Raw genomic sequence first — 21473 nt, 5'->3', positions numbered from 1 at the left:
CAGGGTAGGGGGTCTTACCTGGCTGACTCTGCTGGGCCTGCGGCAGCAGGAACTGAGCAGGTGGCTGGAGGTGGTGGCCTGGCACAAGCACCAGCTGCTGGAGCTGGAGGAGCTGCTGGATGTCCTGGCAGGGAGGAGGGCGGACAGAAAGACAGCCTGAGTCCTGGCCCAGTTCCTCCCTCAGCATCCCCCAAACCCCAAGTGGTGCTCCACAGGGCAGGCTGGCACCATTCATCAAGGACAGAGCGCGGGTCGCTGGACACATCCCTGAGCTGAGGGCACCCGGGATGCCTGAGCATCCTACATGTGTCATCACAGGAGAGCTCACTATTTACCTTTTCTTTCTTGATAGGATATTTGCCTTGTCTTATATTCCCACAGAACAGATAGAATTGCTTAAAAATGTAAATCAGACCGAGTCTTCCTTCCTTTTAAAACACTCCCAGAGCATATGATATCATGTCTGGAATTAGCTTTAAAATACTCCAGCCCTTAGTGACCAGACTCTTGAGAGTCCCTTGGACTCCAAGGAGATCAAACCAATCAATTCTAAAGGAAATCAACCCTGAATATTCATTGGAAGGACTGGTGCTGAAGCTGAAGCTTTGGCCACCTGATGTGAAGAGTTGACTCATTAGAAAAGACCCTGATGCTGGGAAAGTGTGAAGGCACGAGGAGAAGGGGGGTCAACAGAGGATGAGATAGTTGGATTGGTTGGATGGCATCACCAACTCAGTAGACAGGAGTTTGAGCAAGCTCCAGGAGATAGAGAAGGACAGGGAAGCCTGGCGTGCTGCATGTAGTCCATGGAGTTGCAAAGAGCTGGACACAACCTAGCGACTGAACAAGTGGCTGATTAAATTGGCATAATCACTTAGGAAAACCCTTTGGCATTGTTATGAGTTGAACTGTGTCATTCCCCCCTTACCCCCTGAAAAAAAGATAGGTTGGAATCCTAACCTCCCCAGAACCCCAGAGGGTGATGTTATTTGGAAATAGAGTCTTTGCAGATGATCACGTTAATGTGAGGTCATTAGGGTGGGTACTGATCCAATATGACAGTATCCATATAATCTGGGGAAATTTGCAGACAGAGACAAACATGGATAGAGGGAAGATGACATGAAGAGATGCAGGGAGAAGGCGGTCATCTGCAAGCCAAGCAGAGAGGCCTGGAACAGATCCTTTTCTCCAGCCCTCAGGAGGAACCAACCTTGGCTATACCTGGATTTTTAAGTTCTAATTGCATGGGTGGCTCAGAGCATATAGAATCTGCCTGCAGTGCAGGAGACCCAGGTTCGATCCCTGGGTCAGGAAGATCCCCTGGAGAAGGGAATAGCACCCAACTCCAGTATTCTTGCCTGGAGAATCTGATGGACAGAGGAGCCTGACAGGCTACAGTCCATGGGATCGCAAAGAGTTGAACACAACTGAGCCACTAACACTTTCACAGACCAAAAGCGATCCTTAAGGGCTTCTAGAGGCCTGGCCATATTCAGTTTCTTGATCTGGGTGCCTGTTAAATGGGTGTACTCGGTTTGTGAGTCTCACTGAGCTGTATACTTACGATCCGTGTACTTTTCAGTAGTTTTCATTTTATATTTATTTATTATTGTTTTGGACACGCTATGTGGCTCATGGGATCTCAGTTCCCCAACCAGGGAACAAACCCAGGCTCAAGGAAGTGAAAGCCTGGAATCCTAGACACTGGGACACCAGAGAACTCCCTGTCCTCTTTTCCTTAAAAGGCCCGGTGGCTCAGCAGTAAAGAATCCGCCTGGAATGTAGGAGACCTGGATTCGATCCCTGGTTCAGGAAGATCTGCTGGAGAAGGAAATGGCAACCTACTCCAGTATTCTTGCCTGGGAAATCCCTGGGACAGAGGAACCTGGCGGACTACAGTCCATGGGCTCCCAAAGAGTTGGACATGACTGAGCAACTAAGCAACACCTCACCCTTAGGAGAGCCTGGAAAGCCCCCGTTAAGTGCCCACGGAATTGAATCCACAAAGTAAGGCCAGAAATAATCTTGTTAGTAGTACTGTTCTGATTTCGTATAACTCTCAGCTTATTGATTAAAATAAATAAATAAGAATAAGAATAAAAATATTTGCTAACTCCTATCTCTCTGGGAGTGTGACTCTCAGGAGAAATCCCCCTTTATCTCCAGAAGGCTGAAAAAGAGGTCTGCAGATTTCTTTCTGAATCAGCAGGGAGAGGGAAAAGATGGGGAAATGCATCGCAATTTGCGTGGGTCTCACAGTGAGGACTTGTATGAGAACCTTAACCAGTCCCCCACCCACCATTACTCAGACCACAAACTGGGGGATCAGCTCTGATTTCTCCCTCCTTTATCCACCCAGTCTATCCATAAGTCCTACCAAAAATTTTGTCGTATCTTTTTTTTGGCCGAGTGTCACAGCTTGCAGGTTCTTAATTCCCCGACCAGGGATGGAACTGATGACCCCTGCAATGGAAGCGCAGAGTCCTACCCACTAGGCTGCCAGCGAAGCCCCTACCAACTTCTTTTCTACACACTTTCGTGCTTTGAAGCTTCAACATCTGCCAAAACCTACCCCCCTTCTCAGAATAAAAAAAATGTGCAACGTAAAATATATAGAACTTCAAAGCAAATCACTTATATTAAAATACAATCATCAAATATATTTTTGACTGTGATGAACAGTAATCAATGGGCTTCTTTGTTAACCCATTAAATAGGAGCAAGCAACAAGTTGAATGACTACTGTAATTTCAAAACAAGGATTGAAAATTATATTTTAAAAGATCTGCAACAACTGTAATAGAATATAGAAATATCTGTGCATTCTATAGGTGACAAAGTCCAAGCCCTCCCAATACTACTGTGCTCCGCTGCCTTTATGCACACCGGAAGCATTTTCAGTGAGAGGATAGTGAAAACCGAGACATAAATTTTTTCCCAATCCAAGTTCATGGACTCTCACCCTTGAATTCCATCCACAGACCCCTGTTGGGATGGTCTGTGGAACCCAGGTTCTTGTTCTTAAATATTAATAGAGGGAATTCCCTGGCAATCTGGTGGTCAGATTTCTGCGCTTTCACTGCTGGGGCCTGGGTTCGATCTCTGGTCAGGACCGAAGAACTTGCAAGCTGCGTGGCAGCCAAAACAAACAAAAAAATAAAGCCTCCACAACTTTCCATCGGATTTATTTATTTTAGCTGTCACACAGTTTTTGGGATCTTCGTTCCCTGACCAGGGAGTTCACATGAGGCAACTAAAGATCCTGGCCGCTGCAATTAAGACCTGGCACAGCCAAAGAAATACATACATACATACATCAATATATGGGAAAAAAGAACGAGAGAGGAGATTCTGGGAAGAGCAGTGAGCTGCCGCAAGACCAAGGGTTAGCCAGTAGGGGGCGCCATTTCTCCACAACCTAGCACCATCTGAACCGGCTCGCCATCTGAAGCCACTTAAGGACGTGTTAGAACCGAAACAGGCCGTGGAAAAGTTAGAGTAAGCGGAGGCATGTCTGCTGGACCCTCGCTGGGATATTAGTGGATCATCTGCTCTGTCCCTAACCTTCGAGAAAAACCAGAGGGCTAGTACAGCCTATCAAAGCTGAGAAGGAAAGGGCCACATTCTTGCTCATCGCTGTTATCTGATCACTCCCCTGCCCCAGAGCAGGGCGGTACAGGTGATACACGAATTTTCAGAGAATGCATAGGATAAATCTTAGGACTGATGGTGTCTGGGTGCCAACCAGCTAGGTTTTGCCACTGGTAGGATCTTGGCAGCAGACTGGGGGCAAGAAGACTGAGACAGGGCGGTTATATGACCTATGGGTGAACTGCAATGTAATCGCCCACTGGGCCGGTTCCACCTGGTGGGGAGGAGGCAGCCTTGAGAAGGAACTAGAGGCACCAGGCCGAGCCCAGCAGGTGCAGCGCCTCACTCCACCGCACAGGCCGACTTCCCTGCCCCCCAAGACTGGCCTCCACACACACCGACAGCCACCCCAAGGGGAAGGTGTCAGTGCGCACGTCTACACTGGCTTGCCCTCCCTGATAGGGCAAATTAAGACCTGTTCTGGACACTGTGCTGCCAGGGCATGAAGAGCCGGAAGTGAGGTCCAGAGTGCAGAGGACAGGAAGGGACGGGGGCTGGGAACCGTGTGGAGTACACTGCAGTGACTGTGCGAAAGCCCAGCAGTGGAAGGGACCACTTGGGGGGCAGGAAGCATCCATCCTGGGGCCACCTGGGTGACAATGCACCCCCACCTGCTCAGAACAGTATGGAGGGAGTTCCCACAACGGGTGGGAAGGTCACCTGGGCGTGCAAGGGCCCTTTCATCTGAGAACCGTGGCGATTTGAGTCTTGGATGTTGTGCCTGCTTCCCCCTTTTTTAGGGTGGGGGCACACTTCACAGCTTGTGGGATGTTAGTTCTCCAGCCAGGGTTCAAACTCGGGGCCCTTGGCAGTGAGAGCACATAGTCCTAATCACTGGTGTGTGTCCATGCACAGCGGCTCAGTCATGTCCAACTCTGAGACCCCAAGGTTCCTCTGTCCATGGAATTTTCCTGGCAAGAATACTAGAGTGGGTTGCCATTTCCTTCTCCAGGGGATCTTCCCAACCCAGGGATCGAACCTGTATCTCCTACATTGGCAGGAAGATTCTTTTACCACTGAGCAACCAGGAAAGCCCCTTAACCACTGCACCACCAGCGAATTTCTGAGTGACTTGGGGGTAAGCCAGCTCTATCTCTGGGCTGTACTGACTAGGGTAACAATACATGGTGTCCTGGAATACCTGGGCTCTGGAGCTAGCCAGACACCTGACTGTCCTTTACACACCTGAGACCACGGGCAGTTCTTTACCCTCTTTAAGCCTCAATTTCTTCAAATGACACCTCAGTAATTCTTATCTCATGGGGCTGTTAAAGAATTAAATGAGACAATGCATGTAGAACATTTAACCTGATCCCTGATTCACTCAAGGGGTTCTCCTTAAACAGCAGTCATTTTTACTGAGTCATTTCTCTTGGAGCCTCAGGTTTTCACCTGTGTGTACATACATGCTAAGTCACTTCAGTCGTATCTGACTCTTTGAGACCCTATGGACTGTAGCCCACCAGGCTCCTCTGTCCACGGGATTCTTCAGGTAAGAATACTGGAGTGGGTTGCCATTTCCTTCTCCAGGGAATCTTTCTGACTCAGGGATCGAACTCGTGTCTCTTACGTCTCCTGCACTGGCAGGTCGGTTCTTTACCACTAGCACCACCTGGATTGCTCTTTCATCTATAAAACAAGAGTAATAATGTCTAACTCTTCACTGGGTTGTTTTGAGGCCTGAGTAATATTATTATTCTCAAAGCATCTCGAAAACCAGAACATACTGCCCCAACACAAGCATTCGCTGGCACTGCACCCTCCCATCACCCGCCTCATGTCACCCCATGAGCTCTCGAGGGCAGGAGCCCCATGGGTCCCTCCTCTTCCTGCAAACTGACAACTTTCAGCTCCTGCCCAGACCTTCCACCGAGCTTCAGCCTCCAATATCCATCTGCCTATTTGCTGTCTCTACTTTTGGGTGATTAACAGACTCTCTGAACCCTACCATGTCCAAAGTGAAACTCCTGGTTCCTCAGCCCCGCCCTCCAAAACACCCTGTTCCTCCCCTGCCTTCCCCAGCTCAGGAAACCACCTCGCCACCACCCAGTCGCTGAAGCCAGAGTCCCAGGAGTCACCCTTGACCTACAGGATCCATACAAAATAGCATGCTGGACCCCACCTCCACCCTCATCGCCTTCAGGGATGCCTACGAGGGCTTCCCACTCGGCTCCTTGCTTCTAGTCCATTCTACCCACAGCAGCTGGAAGGAGCTTTGTAAAGGGTCAGTTGGGGCACACTCCTAACCTGGTTAGCACCCCCCACTGCCTCCCATCATACCCAGCACAGCTTCCCAACTCCTTGATCTTGCCTACGAGACGCTGCAAAAGCCAGTCCTTCCGGCCTCTGCCACGGCTCCTCACCTCCCACCTGCCCCCCACTCACTCTGTTTCACACACTGCACCGTCCTCTGTGCCCTGAACAAGTCAGGGTGGTTTCTGCCTCAGGACCCTTGAACCTGCTGTTGCCCTTTCCCAAGCTCTCCCACTGCCTTCATGCCTGACTCAGTCAGGCCTTGACTGGTGAGAGAACAAAGGCCACCTTGTCAGTGAAACTTTTCCTGACTACCCATTGAAAGTGACTTCCTCCCGCAGTGTGGGGAAGAATGGATGCATGTGTATGTGCGGCTGAGTCCCTTCGCTGTCCACCTGAAACCATCACAACATTGTTAACCGGCCATACCCCGATACAAAATGCTTTTGGTGTTAAAATAAATAAATAAGGGTTCGATCCCCAACCCAGCATGTTGTGCAGCGCTGCCTTAAAAAAAAAAAGTGGCTTTCTCCCTCTAGGGCAGCACCCTGTTTCATTCTCTTCATCACACTTATGCTAAAACCGTCGTTTGGCTGGTTTGTTGACTCGTTTACCATCTGTCTCTCCACTAGTACATAATAACGCCCTCAAGGGCAGCCCCCTCTGCCTTGTTCCCAGCTGTCCCCTCGGGGCCACGAATGACAGCCTGACACACACGAGGTGCTCAGTAAGTGTTAGTTGAATGAATAAATGACTATGATTCTTCCAGTCCCCTCCACTGGGGGAAGCTCTAAAGGTTGGGGTTGCAGGTGGACAGAGGTGGCTGTCTCTAGCACAAGATCTTCTATGTATACCCCCATCCCCCAGAGGCTGACCCTGCCACGTGGAGCAGCAACTGGGGCAGAACACCGTGGACAGAGCACCAGTCAACAGGGAGGAAAAACACCTACATGCCAGTTGCATATAATATCCCGTGCTGCTGTTAGTCACCAAGTTGCGTTGGACTCTTTGTGATCCTGTAGCCCGCCAGGCTTCTCTGTCCATGAGATTCTCCAGGCAACAATACTGGAGTGGGTTGCCATTCCCTTCTCCAGGAGCCCACCTTCTCAGGGGTCAGGAGACAATGACTCTTGGCAGTGGGTGTGTTTTATGTCGCTGGGCACGGTGGCTGCAAGGCTAGAAGTGCTGGTATCCACTGTGCCCGTCCCAGAATGAAAAGGAAGACAGATCCCTGGGGCCAGGTCTGATGTTCTAGGCTGGGCCTTTTCAGTGGCCTGAGCCAAATACTCCCTCTTACTCTTTAACTGCCTAGAGCAGGGGCTGTGGCCGCACTGACACTTCCTCCCACCTCATCCTTTCTTCGTGCCCACCCACTGCCTCCCTAAGCCTGCCCTGCTCTCTCTCTTTGCATTTGCCATTCCCATGCCTGGAACGCCTTCTCCACTCATCCACCTGGCAAACTCCCGCCTGTCCCTCCTCGGTGTGGATGTCACTCTCTCCGGGAAGCCTGCCCTGACTCCCTCAGACACGCCGCTCTCCTTTTCCTCTGTCGCCACCACTCCCAGCAGGTTTCTCCCAGTCACCTTTCTTCACTAGGTCCTGCCTGCCTAAAGATCTTCTCGAGCTCTATTTGCTGAGGCTGTAAGATGGAATGGGGACATCCCCCCAACTCCCCGGGCTCTCCAGAGACAAAATGATGTTTGAGCAGTGAATATAAATGTTCAATCAATGCCTCTCCTACCCCAGACATTCTGAATGACTCCCCTGGAGAGATGTCTTCCCTACCCTTGATTGAAAAGCTGCAGCAAAACATCTCTCATTGATTCAGTAAATATCTGTGAAGCCACCTTGGTAGAAGGCACCGTGCCCAGTGCTGGCCGCACAGAGTGTAAAAATTAGAGGGAGTTCTGTGGTGGCCCTGTGGTTAGGACTCTGCTTTCACCGCCAAGCACTCGGGTTCAATGCCTGGTCAGGGAACTGAGATTCCACAACACATGCGGTGCAGCAAAAAAAAGAGTCAGTGATAAAATGGTATTATAATCACCTCTTCATCTGTTCAAGATAGGAAAATGCAAGGAAGGTTCCTGCCAAGCTGACCGACGTTACTCTTTGGAAGCTGGCATTACAGGGACAGAAGTTGGACTTTCTCTTTGTACTTTATGTACAATTTCAAAGTGATAGGACTATGAATGCTTTTGACTTTCTTGCCTGCATGTGTGCTAAGTCACTTCAGTTGTGTCCAACTCTGTGCGACCCTATGGACCATAGCCCACAAGGCTCCTCTGTCCATGGGATTCTCCAGGCAAGAATACTGAAGTGGGTTGCCATGCCCTCCTCTATGGGGTCTTGACGACCCAGGGATTGAACCCGCGTCTCTTAGGTCTCCTGCACTGGCAGGCGGGTTCTTTACCACTAGTGCCACCTGGGAAGCCCTCTAACTTTCTTAGAACTTCTCAAACATTTCTTGGTGGCTTATTGGTGTGTCTGTTTCCCTATGAGACTGGGAGCCCCTCCAGGGACAAGGCTCTGTGTGAGTCATGCCCGCTTCTTGCCAGGGCTCAACAGAGGGACATATCTGTGAAGTGAGGGAGGGACGGAGCTGAGCAGGCGCGAGAAGTTAAATAGACCCGGCATATACAAGACACAGGCTGGGAAGAGAGTCAAGCCAGGGCCAGGCCGGCAGTGACTGCAGCAGAGCAGTGAGCACTGGAGGACGTGGTGCCCACCGTGGCCTGAGCACAGGCAGCTCGTTTCCCTGGTCCTGGGCTGCCCGGGATAAACATTTATCTGCTGGGGAAGTGAGATCATGGGGTGACGGAACTCCCAGGAAACCACCTCAGCCTAGCTTGGCACTCACAGGGGACAGATGAAGATCAGAGCTGGGGGAAGCTGGGGCAGGCAGAGCGAGAGGAGAGGGCTGGGCAGGAGGCGGCCTGGAGAGTCAGGGTGCGGGCAGGACAGTGGGCGGCAGAGGGTCAGCCTGCTGTTCCCGGGGTCTGTGGGGAGCCTGGAGGCGCTGGCTGAACAGGAGCGTCTGCTGCTCCTGGGGCTGATGGCCTGGTTGGGTCTGCACTGGGCTGCCCTGTCCCTCCACCCTCCCTGTAGTCTGTGTTCCTTCAACAGAGATTTTCGAGGGCCTATTTTCACACAGCCTCTGGTGATCAGAAAGCAGAAAATCAAACCAGCGAGAGAAAGAGAAGTCATGGAAGACTTCCTGGAGGCACAGACTCCTGGGCTGGGACTTAAAGGAAGAGGAGGAGCTGACCAGATAAAAACAGGGGGCTGACCTCCAGGTAGAAAAGAGGACAGAGATTGGAGGAGCCTAGTGAGGAGCCCTGAGCCTCAGCACTGCCTAGTGAAGAGAGGTGTGTGCTGCGAGGCAAATCGCAGGGGTCTCTGGTGGCCAGGGAGGGAGGGGTGCCAGAGAGGGGCAGAAGCCCCAGATCATGTGGTTACAGCTCTGGACTCCTCCTGGGCTGGCAATGCCCCTTGAGCTCACGGTATGACCTGAGGCAGGCGAAGTCACTTCACTCTCCTGGAGCCTCAGGCATGATGAGGGTCTCTGGATTCAGGTGGTCACGTTAGCATAGTGCCTGGTACCAAGGCCGCGTCCAACAGACTACATGGGGCAACAGTGGCGAGCCAGGCATCGGGAGGCTCTGTTTGGGAAAGTCACTATAGAGCAACGAGGCCAGATTGCTCTGTGTTGCTGAGGAACCAGACCTCGTGGCAGGAAGCGCTAAGAAGGCAGAGATGCGCTCAGTGTTAAGCCCCAAATGAGAGTGCTGGCCAGCAGTGGAGCCGGTCCATCAGAGGCTAATGGCTGCCAAGGGAACAGCCTCGCAGGCGCTGGACAGCTCCCTGGTGCAGACAGCACAGGCCGCCAGGGGATTCCTAGGGAAGGGGCGGGGAAAGAGGAGGGTCCTAGGAACAGTCTCTGTGAGAAACTCAGGGCTGTGTGGAGTTCAACAGGGTCCCTTGTCCTAAGGCTTCCTAGGCCCTTCACTGTCCTGCAACACCGGTCACAGACTCAAATGCTATATGGAAACCAGGTGAACAGCACAGATGGGTGACATGGGCAGGTGTGGAAGGAAGGGGTGCGCCGGAGAGAGCAGCCTGTCAGAAGAGGAGGCCTGCCCAGCTTCTGCTCAGCTCCTGTCAGGGATCCTTATGGGAAGTCTGTGGGCCACTGCCAATAGTTGAATTGGCCACTGCCATGGTTGGATTGTGTTCCCTAAAAAGATATGGTGGGAATTCTAACCCCTGGTGCCTGTAACTATGACCTGGTCTGGAAACGAGGTCTTTGCAGATATGATCAAGTTAAAACGAGGTCATTAGGGTGGGCCCTAATTCAATGACTGCTGTCCTTTTACAAGGAGGGGAAATGTGGAGACAGAGACCGATATGCACAGAGAAGATGGCCATGAGATGAGAGGGGCAGAGATTGGATTCATCCATCTATGAGAAAGCCAGTGATTTCCCACACTACCAGAAGCTGGAAGAAGCAAAGAGGGATTCCCCCGAGAGCCTTCACAGAGAGCCCAGCTCTGCTGACACCTTGATTTTGGACTTCTGGTCTAACATGATGCATTTTGGTTGTTTTAAGCCACCCCATTTGTGATACTTTGTTGTGGCAGGCCTAGAAGCTAATATGGCCCCTCATATGCATGATTCCAAGTAGACCGGAAGTCTGTAGAATGGGGAGAGAGAGAACGTGGCATTTCCTGACCCATAGGTCATGGGCCTCTTTCTGAAAGAGGGTCTCACTGGATGAGCCAGGGGACATGATGTGGGGACACTGATTCTAATTCTCACTCTTTCATTCGGGGCCCACACACAGATCCTGCCCACTGAGGTGACCCCCGGTTTCCTCTGCTCTAAACTGAGGATGACATGTCAGCCTCCCAGGTGGCTGGGCCCCCGCAGCGAGGTGCACAGAAATTGGGGAGTCAGGTGCTCCCTTCACCTGGAGGATGTGCTCCCTCCGAGCCTCGCTCTAGTCCCCCAGTGATGGGTGGCGGCGTGTCCCAAGGCTTCCTAGGGTTGCCAGGGGACTGCCCGGCCGGTGGCTGGTGGCTGGTGGTCAGAATGGTAAATGGTACCCCGGGACCAGCCAGCCTCCTGCACTGTCTCGGGTCCTCGGCTGGGGGAGTGTGCTCCCCCGGGGGCCGCCCTTACCTGTGCTGTGAGCTGGATGGGCTGGGACAGGGTAAGCTGTGGGGTCCCCGGGGGCTGGCTGGCAGACTGTGGTGGTGGCAGGTCGCCTCCCCCGGAGGAGGAGGAGGCTGGGGCCTGCGAGGTCGAGGAGGAGGCGGAGGAGGAGGAGGAGGAAGAAGAAGAGGAGGTGGAGGCGGCGGCGGCGGCGACGGCGCTGGACTGCTGCACGGCGGCGGCCAGGAGCTGGGCCTGCGCTTGCTGCAGGAGGAGCTGCTGCTGAGCCGGCATCAGCGCCGTGAGCTGCGGGGGGTGGGGGCGGGGCCGGAGCGGGGCCGCAGGAGGAGCGTGGGAGGAGCGGAGAAGGCAGAGATGGGTTAGTTAGCGCCTCGAGCCAAGCGGGTTACCGGGCAGAAGAGGCAGGCGCGGACAGAGTGGCCGTGGGACTGGAGGGGTACCCCAGGCCACCGTGGGTCCTGTAACAGACGGAAGGCGGCTGGCGTGTTCCCCCCCGCCCCCGCACCGTCCCCGTCCCTGTGCCCCGGTACTTACCCCGGCTAGCTGGCTGCCAGTCAACATGAGTTGGGCCTGGGGCAGGTGTGGCTGAGCCGGCTGCGGGGGCGGGGGTGCTGCTGGGGCTGAGTCGCCGCTGGGGTCTTCAGCCTTGATCTGGGGGGGAGAGAGGCAGGGTCCGGGACCCCAGAATGTTAAGTGGAGGCCAGAGAGAATGCCCACCTGCGAACCAAAGAGAGGGCACGTGTGTGGCTACGCCAGCCCCGCGCTCGCACGCGAAGGAGCAGACTGGGGGGCGAAGGCAAGGTCTGCAGGGGCCGGCTAGCCGCTCAGTTTAGCCTCAGTTTCCACATTGGTCAGAAAGGTTAACACACCCTCTGCACCCAAACTCCCGACACAAGAGGGTCGCCTTCGGAGAGTGCTTTTACCCTCTTGGGGGTCAGTTCCCCATGTGCCAAATGGGAAATGATGCCTGGGGGACCCGAGGATTCTGGGTACCACATCCCTCATCCACTTCAGCCCAAAGTACATCTCTTGTCTGTCCAGTGGAACAACATTTTGTTGGAACAAAGGGTCTTAAGGTATTAAAGAAAAATCACCGCCTTAGAATATGGGTCATGAAGTCAAAGCCGAAGGAAACAGGCTGATGGCGCAAATGGGTGATTTGGGCAGGTGTGGACGGAGTGGGCTGGAAAGAGCGTGCCCGCCTGCCTGAAGGGGGCCTGACCAGCCCCCACTCTGCTCCCTGCCAGTAAAAATCTAAGGCAGAAACGCAGCAAGGTCAGCATAAGGTGTCCGCAGGCCAGATGTGGCTCAGGTCTTTTGTCAGCTTCCACCCAAGTCTGCTGAGCCCCTCCTCATCTCTCCGTGGAGTATACAGGTGCATCTGCATCCACCACGTACGACAGACCAGCTTACAGTGGTCCCTAGGTCCCTGCCTTCTTCCCCTCCTGAACAAAAAGCCAGACAATGGTGGGCTGGCCTGAGAGGTCTGTTGGTAAAAGACACATGGGGTGGGGGTGTGGTGTGCGGCTTGATGGGTCCCACTCTCGGGCCCAGAGGGGAATGTTAAGCATCATCCTTCAGCCCACTATCCCAACATCTTGCAAAAGGAGGTCCATAGAGGGAAAACGACTTGTGCAAGGCAACACAGCAACTTGGCAGGAGCGAGCATGGCGTTTGCAACACAGACTGAGACTCACAGACAGAGGCCCGGGAAAGGGCAAATAACAGAGAGTGAGTGGCACGCCCCAGGGGGTGGGATCCAAGGGTCAGAAAGTCTGAGGGGTGTGGGGATGCAGTGTGAAACAGTGGAACTAGAGGTCAGGGCCATGGCCGCCCTCCTGGGGAAATCATGGGCCTTCTGGAAGTCTGGTCGTGTTCTGTTTTTCGATCTGATGCTGACGACACAGGTGTTCAATTTGTGAAAATCCAGAGTTGTATGCCAAGGATCTAAGTGTGTGTCATATTTTAATGAAAGGTTTTTAAAAAACTAACACTGTGTGTCATGGTGAGAGTCTGAGGCTTCTCGGGGCTCTTTCCTTCTCTCTGGGTCTTTTAAGAAAAGTCTTCATTAGGTGCAAGGATGTCTCTAATACCTTCCAACCCTGGCTCCCCTTCCCTTCTAACAAATAGAGAACTGGTCTCAGGCTTAGACCCTACAACAGGCAAGAGTCTCTGGGTAATTTTAATAATCATTGTCTTTATTTCCATGGCAAGTGATTCTGGTTTTCCATTCATAAAATTTCCATTAAAAAAAAAAGTTTTATTTTAGCTGTTGAGAAAGCAAGCCAGTTCATGAACTGATTATTGTTGAAGCTGAGTGACAGGTACCTGGAGGTTTGTTTTCGCTATGGTCTTCCTTCTACTTTTGTATCTGTTTCACATTTTCCATAATAAAATTTTTTTAAATTGAACCAATTTAACAAAATTGTGATGTAAATAATTATACAGGGTGGTGTGTGCATCTGTCTGACATCCTGATGGAAGCCCATGAAGGACTGCCCTGAGGGAAAGACTGACCCAGAAGAGAGGCGGTGGGATGGGGCAGCAAGGGCAGGGAGCGCAGACCAGACGTGGACAGAGGCCTGGTGGGGAAGGGAGCGGGACCTTTGCTGCCCTGGGCCCCACTGGTGTCCTAGGGGAGAAGCAGGGCTGCTGGGGGGCAGGACGGGCGGCAAAGATTTGGGGGCGGGGGTGGGGCTGGGGGCGGGGAGGGGGGCAATGGATGCTCTTGGCTCTGAGGGCAGAGGCCAGAGCCCAGCTTGAGATCAGAGTGAAGCTGGTCAGAGTCAGGGGCCTTCTCCTCGGGGTCATGTCCACGCACTCTGAACGGGACACCTGTCAAGGGGTCATCTAATCTGCCCGTCCCCACTCCCAGGCTGGAGAAGACTGAGGAGCCCAGAGTGGGAGGGTGACTTTCCCATGGTCTCAGAGCACCTCCTGGCCCCCTACCCCGGCCTCCGGCCACCACGGGTCAGGGTCAGGAGTCCTGCCCGGGCCCCCTCTGCCCCTGCGCCATCTTCAGGCCTCTGGATTGGCCAGCCACCCCCACCAGACTGGAGGGTGGAGACCCGGGCACCAGATACCCGCTGAAGCCCAGCTGTGCCCTGCAGCAGGGCCCGTCTGGATGCGCTCCATCTGGCCCCTTCCGGCCTGCCCGCTGTCCTCTCCTGCAGCATCCTCACTGGACCTGCCCGCCCCCACCTGCTCCCACTCCTGGCCTGGCCCCGAGTGTGTGCTTTGGGGGGGTGGGGGTGGGGCGGGCCCCTGTTCAGTCAGGGAAGTTGGGATGGGGGCGGGGCCCTCAGCTTCCTGTTGTTCATCGCACTGGGGCTCTGGGGGGGATTTCCCTGGCCACCCCCACCCCCCCAGGGAAGGGGAAGGAGCCCTGGTGAGTCACAGGCCTGGGGCGGGAGCCTGAGGGTGAGAAGGGGCGGGAGGAGTCCTGTCACCAAGGTGCCAGGCCCTGGGCCCACAGCAGGCATCCGGGACCCTCCATCAAATGTCATACCTGAGCGGTCACCCTGGCTGCTCTGACCGGGGCTTACCTTGGTGCTGGGGCCAGTCGGGGACACCGAGAACGGGGAGGTCTTATTCTGGGGGTTCTGCAAAGAGCAAGTGGGGGTGGGCGATGGGAACAGTGAGATGAAGCAACTTCTGATGCCCTGGCCCTGTCCCACAGAGCTCTGCTCTGCTCTCTTCTGCCCCTCTCCCCGATACCCATCCCCTGCCTCCTGACCTGATGGTTAGTGTCTGGTCCATTTCTTTCAGTGTCTGCAAAGAGAGGGACGAGGGGTGAGCTGTCACTAGCCCCTGACCCTAAAACCCCCGAGCACCCCTGCCCTATGCCCGTGGTGACCTCTGCCCTCCCTGCCCCGTTCCCCACTTACCTGGGTGCTCTGACGGGGAGTCCAGACCTTGCTTCTCGGCCTCCAGGGGCTTAGACATTCTTATTTCTGAGGACAAAGGAGGGATGCCAGTGAGGTGAGGGTGCGGAAGCCAGTAGGGCTCTGGGGCCGCTCCCCCAGCACCACCCAGCCTTTCCCCCATACCCCCACGCCCCCTGCCACCTTGCAAGTGTCTCTTTCCTGGAGACATGCCCTCTGCTCCAGGCCCCTGCCCTCCACCGGTAGGACAGGAGAGAAGCCTCTTGGTCCCTCGGAAGGTGGCACAGGGAGGGTCACCTCCAACCCCCCGAGAGACCTGGGGCAGGGCGGGAGGTGAGGTTGGCCCTTGGTCCTGGCGCGGCTCTGGCCGCCCAGGTTTGGGGGAGGCTGGTGATGCTCTGAAGGAGCGAGTCAGCCTTGGGCCTCCTCACAGCGGCCGCCCAGGCGCCCGTCCTGCCCCACCAGGTTTCGGTGAGGCGTGTTTTCCACTCTGAGTAGGGCCTGGGAGGTGTGAGGGACGGCAGCATCCCCCAGGAGCGAGTCCTCAGATCTCTGGGTGTGATTCAGCGCCCCAGGCCCCCTCCCCGGCCCACCACTTTCCCGTCCACTCCCCCCTCCGCCTCCCTTTCAGGCTGGGCGGCCCCGTTCTCATCTCTGTGACTCCAACTCCAACCCCATCCGCTTCTGCCCTGACCTTGTCCTCAGACCTAACGCTAGACTACAGCCTTACCTGGGACTGCAGCCCTTAATCCAACCTGGAGCCCCCACCCTACCAACCCCATCCCACCCTACAGTCCCGCAGGCCCAGGAAATGGAAGGAGGTGGCAAACAGGGGACCCGGAGCAAGGGAAACAACCCCATGCTCACAACGCTCCGATTCTGGTCACGGGAAGGTGAGTGCTACCAGCACAGTGCGAGATATGACTCAGAGCTCACGTTGGCAGCTGGTGCCAATATTACCCCCATTTTACAGGGGAGAAAACTGAGGTTCCAGGCAGATGGCACCTCCCCAAGAGCCCCATGAGACAGCAGAGGCACCCAGGTTGGACTGGGGTCCTCGTGACTCCGGGGCTCCTGCTTCTAATCAGTATCGCTACGGTCTGATGAACCCGTTCTAATCCCCTCCACCTCATTTCCACAGTGACTCCAACCCAGGATCACCCTGAGAGCCATTCAAACCCAGCCCTTCCTGGTCCTAGACTCCTAGTCTGGGTTTCTGACCGACGCATTTGCAATTTTCTTACCCGCGCTGATCCCCAGCCCTTGTCCAGACGGCCCGAGTCCTTCATCTGACCTCGACTCCCAGCTCGGCCTCAGACCTTACTCCCGACCCTGACTCTGATCCTAACATTTCACAACTCACTCCAAATCCCCACCAAGACCCGGTTCTATCAAAGGAGCCATCCAACGCTAACATGCTCCGTGTCCAAGACAGTTAAAGCAGGCCAGCTAGAAAAGAGACCTGAAAGAGCCTCTGCAACTGAAAAAGAAGTCCAGATATTTTGCAACTGAGGGTCACTTGACAAGGAATGCCACTCTGATTTGAAACTCCTGATTAAAAAACCAGCTCAGGGCTTCCCTTGTGGCTCAGTGGTAAAGAATCCGCCTGCCAGTGCAGGGGACACGGGTTTGATCCCTGATCCAGGAAGATCCCACATGCCTCGGAGCAACTAAGCCCAGGCACCACAACTACTGACGCCTGGGCTCTCGAGCCCGCGCTCCGCAAGCAGAGAAGCCTGTGCACCGCAACTAGGGAGCAGCCCGCGCAGCAACGAAGGCCGGGCGCCAACAGAGGGGAAAAAGGGGAAAAAGCCAGGGCGCACACTGCTGACGGGGCTGTAAACCCATCCAAGCACAGTCCAGGAAAGTTAGAGGTGCCGCTTCCCAGCACATCCTCTCCTGGCATCCACCCCAGAGGACGCAGCGTCCAGCCCACCACCGCCCCGGGCACATGTGTTCCGGGAAGCAGCCCTTTTCTAACCGCCCCCCTCCCCCGCCACTGGAAACGGCTCCGGGGCCCGTTAACCGGGGATGAGTTAACACACTGGTATGTCTGGACAGCGAAATGCTCCACAGCCCAGAAAAGAATCAGCTCCTGCATCACACACACTGAATCTCGCAAACCTGCTGCCAAGGGAAAGACATGAGACAACAGAAGTGGACAGACAGCAGGACCCCAATTAAGGGAAACTCAGAAACAGGCAGGACGACCTCAGGTGATTAAGGTCAGATTAGTGGACACCTTTTGAGGGGTGCTGACCTGGAAAGGGTGTGAAGAAGCCTTCAGAGGGTTAGAAATGTCCTGGGAGGCGATCTGTTTGGTGGTTTGGCGGTGGGGGGGGCGGTTCTGTACATATGTAAAATTCATCAAACTGTACAGTTAAAACCTGAGCATTTTACTATATGTATGTTTTCATACACAAAAAAGAAATAGAACAAGCTAAGAATAAGCCAGCACATAGTCCTACTAAGGCATAAGCTTATGAGGTGGGGGTGGGGAGCAGGTGCCCAGATGCTCCCGGAGTTCAGGCCCTGTTGCCAGCCACTGGGGAAGGAGCATTGAGTGGTTAAGGACCCCGAGACCCAGGAGGTCACAAAGGGAGCCGAGGAAGGAGTACCCCCGCCTCCTGACCCTGGGGCATCAAGAAGCAGGAGTCCTGCCTGATCCTGGCTCTAAAATTCCCAGACTCGGCTTCCTTGGTGGCTCAGTGGTAAAGAATCCACCTGCCAATAATCCTCTTGTCACCTGCAGGAGACACAAGTTCAGTCCCTGGTCCGGGAAGATTCCACATGCCGCGGGGCAGCTGAGCCCGTGTGCCACAACTACGGAGCCTGTGCTCTAGATCCTGGGAGCCCTAACTACCGAGGCCCGAGGCCCCTAGGGCCCGCACTCCACCACAAGGGAGGCCACGGCAACGGGAAGCCGCACATGGCAACTGGAGAGCGGCCCCTGCTCACCGAAACTAGGGAAAACCTGTGCAGGGACGAAGCCCCAGCACAGCCAGATAAAGAATAAATGACATTTTAAAGCCAAGCACATAAATCTCTTAGCCCTTGGCTCTGCTTCAGGCAACCACAAACCCGAGAGTGGCCCTACATCCCTGCCAGCATTCTGGAAAGCCATGCCCCGGCCACCTCCGCAGCCCCTCCTTCCAGCCAGTGACCATGCTGCCACCAGGAGCCCCTTCCCCAGCCGGGACCCCTTCCACGGTTCCTCGTCTCCTAAGAAAAGCCCAGGCTCCCATCTTGGCCATCAGGGTGTGACCCTCGTCACCCTCCGCTGCCCATCTCTTAGCACTCATGCACCTTTCTCTTCAGTCATGCTGGCATCGCCCTCTGCTTGACGAGGGGCAGGGGGCAGGGTTCCAGGCTGTACAGGTTCTTTCCTCCCCACCTCGCCAGTGAATGCCCCTCCTGCTCACGGACCGGGGCGGCCTCGGGCCCCACCTCCACCCCAGAGGGCCCGTGCTCATCCTCAGCCTCTGCTGTGTGCTGAGCTGTACCCCTCGACATTCCTCTCTTGGATTCCTAACCCCCAGTAACTCAGACTGTGACCGTCTTTGGAAACAGGATCTTTACAGAGGTAATGAAGCCAAAATGAGATCAGGCCCCACGTACAGATCAGGGCCTCAGGCTAGGCCCTGATCCAGGTCGACTGGTGTCCCTAAAAAGACGAGAAGACTGGGACACGGACAGGCACAGAGGGAAGACCAGGTGAGGACCCAGGGAGCCGACGGCCACCCCAAGCCAAGCGGGGAGGCCTCGGAAGAAACTAACCCCGCTGACAGCTTGACCTTGGACTTCCAGCCTCCAGAATTTTAAGAAAAATAATTTCTATCGTGTAAGCCATCCTGTCTGGGGGTACTTTGCTGTGGCAGCCCTAGCCAACTAAGGTAGCCTCTCCTCACCAATCCAGCCCCGAGCCTGCAGGGCTGTGGTCACCTGTGCCCTTGTCCTTCCCCACTGATCAGAGGACAGGCCTGGGCTGACTCACTGCTGGGTCCCCGGCGTCACCCAGCTTGGAAGCCCAGGTTATAAACATCTGTGCCTCTCTGCGGCTCCCTCTGTCTCTTACTTGTTCCTGCCTCTGTCCTGCTCTCTCTCTGTCACGTAAAGAGCCTTGGCATGGGCTGGTCCCTCGGCCTGGAACGCTGTTTCCCACTCTGTCTGCCTGGCAACCTCCTACTTATCCTTCAGGACCCAGCACAGGCTCCGTCCTCCTTGAAGTCACCACCGTGATGACTTCAGGTGGGGGGTCTCTGCCCTCTTCCCTCCACCCTGGCACCACCTACCCATCACTGTCCTAAGGGCTGCAGCCATCTGGGCCCCAGAATGTCTCCCCCATCAGGCTAGGAAGCCCTCGGGGCAGGGCTGACTCATCTGGGGTCCTCAACAGGCTGCGTGGGTGGGATGAGCAGGGCCGCCCTGCTCCCTCCCCTCCAGGCCTTTGCCTCTGCTCCCCTCCCACCTGGGATGACCCCTTCCTTCTTGACTAGCAAACTCCTGCTCCTCTTTAAGGCTCCAGCTCCACATCACCTCCTCTGTGAGGTCTTCCTGGACTGCCCAGGTGGTCAGTGCCTCTCTCGTCTGGGCTCCCTTTGCCCCAACACACCCTGACTGCCTGGGCAGTGACCCCTACTCTAGACCGTGGGCTCCTTAGGGCCCAGACTGGAGTCACCACTGCACAGTCTGGGACTCTGTCTTTGGAATGAACGAATGCAGGAAAGGATCCTCTCTCTGTGGTTACCTGACCTTCGACCCTCAGCCCCAGGCCCCCAGGGGCTCCCACCTGACCTTAACCCTTTAAGGTCACCTCCCCTCTGGAGGAACGGTGGCTGTAGAGGCAAACATGGTCTGAGGGGAACTCTCTACCACTGTTTCCCCAATCCTGCCCCCGCCTCCAGCTCCCACACAGCCCACACACCCCTGCAGCATCGGCTGGGCGACAGCAGAATGGCCAGAGCGGCCCATTCCCAGGCCTCTGCCCTCCCCTCTCCTCTTCCTTCATCGAGCCCAACCCAAGAGGAGGGTCTCATCAAACCATCCCCACCAGGGATGAACTGGGGGGGACTCCATTTCCACCATGAACCCAAAGCTTCAGTGATGTCTTCATGGGGACTCAGGGTATGGTGACCCTGGCAAGAGGCTCGCTGAGACCCCATCCTGCAGGCTCTCTCGTTCCCTCTCTCTCTCAACTCTAGACAAAGACTCATGCCCAATGCCACCCCATAACACTCTGGCATAGTGTTATGGCACAAGGTGAAACCTAAGTGTCCTAATTTTTTCAAGCCTCCTTCCAGGTGACTCTAATTGGCTCTAACGTCCCCCCCCCCACCTTCAGAAGTGCCCCCTCAAAGCCTCATTCATCTGCACAGAAAGTCTGGGTGGCTGCTTAGGGTCACCCCTCCCTCCTCCCATCACAGGCAGCATGCGACTTTTCAGAGGAATGGTCAGGAAAAAGCCCTGTAGGACCCAGCGGGGCCCCTGGGTCTCACCGCCGCGGGTCAGACCCGCCCAGGGCTGCCCCGCCCCTGGGCTCTGCCCGACTGCCCCAGGCCTGGGGCCCTGGGTCCCCTCCGCCCCCCCTCCCTCCCCGGACTTTCACTTCTCCTCTGCAGTTCCCCCAGCCGGTTTTAGCAGACTTGGGCCAGCTTCTCGTTAGCACTTACCGAAAACGGGGCTAAATATAGAGGGCCCAAGGGCTGCCCCTCACCCCTCCCAGCCCCGCTTGGCCTGTCCCTTGGGTCCCCGGCCTCCAAAGCCCACAAGCAAGGCTGGGGCCTGGGAGCCCCTGTGGGCCGGGTGGGCGCTGCCGGGAACCTCTGCGCGCCCACTGGCCCAGCCCGGCCTCCCCAGGAGCAGCGTTTCACACCCACACCCCACAGCTGTCCCTGGGGCGGCCTCCAGGGAGCGAACACTCCTGGGTGTTAGGGAGGAGGATGCAGACACAACAAGAGCGGTGGCCCCGCAGCTGTGCTGACAGGAGCTGCCACGGAGCGTACACACCACAGCCTCAGCCAGGCGGGGCCCCGACACGGACCGAGCCCCATGCAAACGCACAGGGGACAGGTGCGCGGATCCCAGACGGGAATGTGTGCAGATGAAGACGCAAGCCCAGACACAACGACACCAGCAGATATGCAAAACGCACGCCCAGACGTGTGTGGGCACACCTGCCTGTACACACACTTGCACACCGAGTCACCCCCAGACACGTACACACGCACATCCCAGAGTCACTCACAGACAGAGGCACAGATAGACACAGACGTGCATACAAACATACACACCCAGGTCACTCAGATAGACACACACCAGATGTACACACACACATAGCGTGACAGAGACAGGTACACACTCACACCCAGGTCATTGAGATAGACACACCAAGATGTACATACACAAGCTGTGCACACTCACTCAGACTCATTCAGACACACAGACAGCTACACACTCACACACCCAGAGTCATTCAGACACACAGAGAAGTACACACACACATACACACAC

General features: G+C 55.4%; 1 protein-coding gene across 14 annotated transcripts in view; it reads right to left on the bottom strand.

Moving 5' to 3' along the window:
* POU2F2 (POU class 2 homeobox 2) overlaps nt 1-21473 on the bottom strand; it is a 76127-nt gene that overhangs the window by 7340 nt on the left and 47314 nt on the right. For 8 of the 14 annotated variants that reach the window (XM_086352772.1, XM_086352779.1, XM_086352775.1 and 5 more), the window contains 5 exons: nt 14967-15032; nt 14816-14850; nt 14625-14681; nt 11614-11730; nt 19-124 (listed from right to left, as the gene is read on the bottom strand). In XM_086352772.1, coding sequence (XP_086208898.1) covers nt 19-124; nt 11614-11730; nt 14625-14681; nt 14816-14850; nt 14967-15024 — 373 coding nt within the window. In that variant the 5' untranslated portion in view covers nt 15025-15032. Of the gene's footprint in view, nt 1-18; nt 125-11085; nt 11365-11613; nt 11731-14624; nt 14682-14815; nt 14851-14966; nt 15033-21473 lie in introns of all 14 variants that reach the window. The other 6 variants (XM_086352767.1, XM_086352769.1, XM_086352766.1 and 3 more) reach the window with 1 other exon arrangement.

The sequence above is a fragment of the Bos grunniens genome, chromosome 18, assembly GCF_055505025.1.
Source record: "Bos grunniens cultivar Pamir isolate PY7600 chromosome 18, Bosgru_T2T1.0, whole genome shotgun sequence".
NCBI lineage: Eukaryota > Metazoa > Chordata > Mammalia > Artiodactyla > Bovidae > Bos > Bos grunniens.
This window is presented reverse-complemented; position numbering and strand designations above follow the sequence as displayed.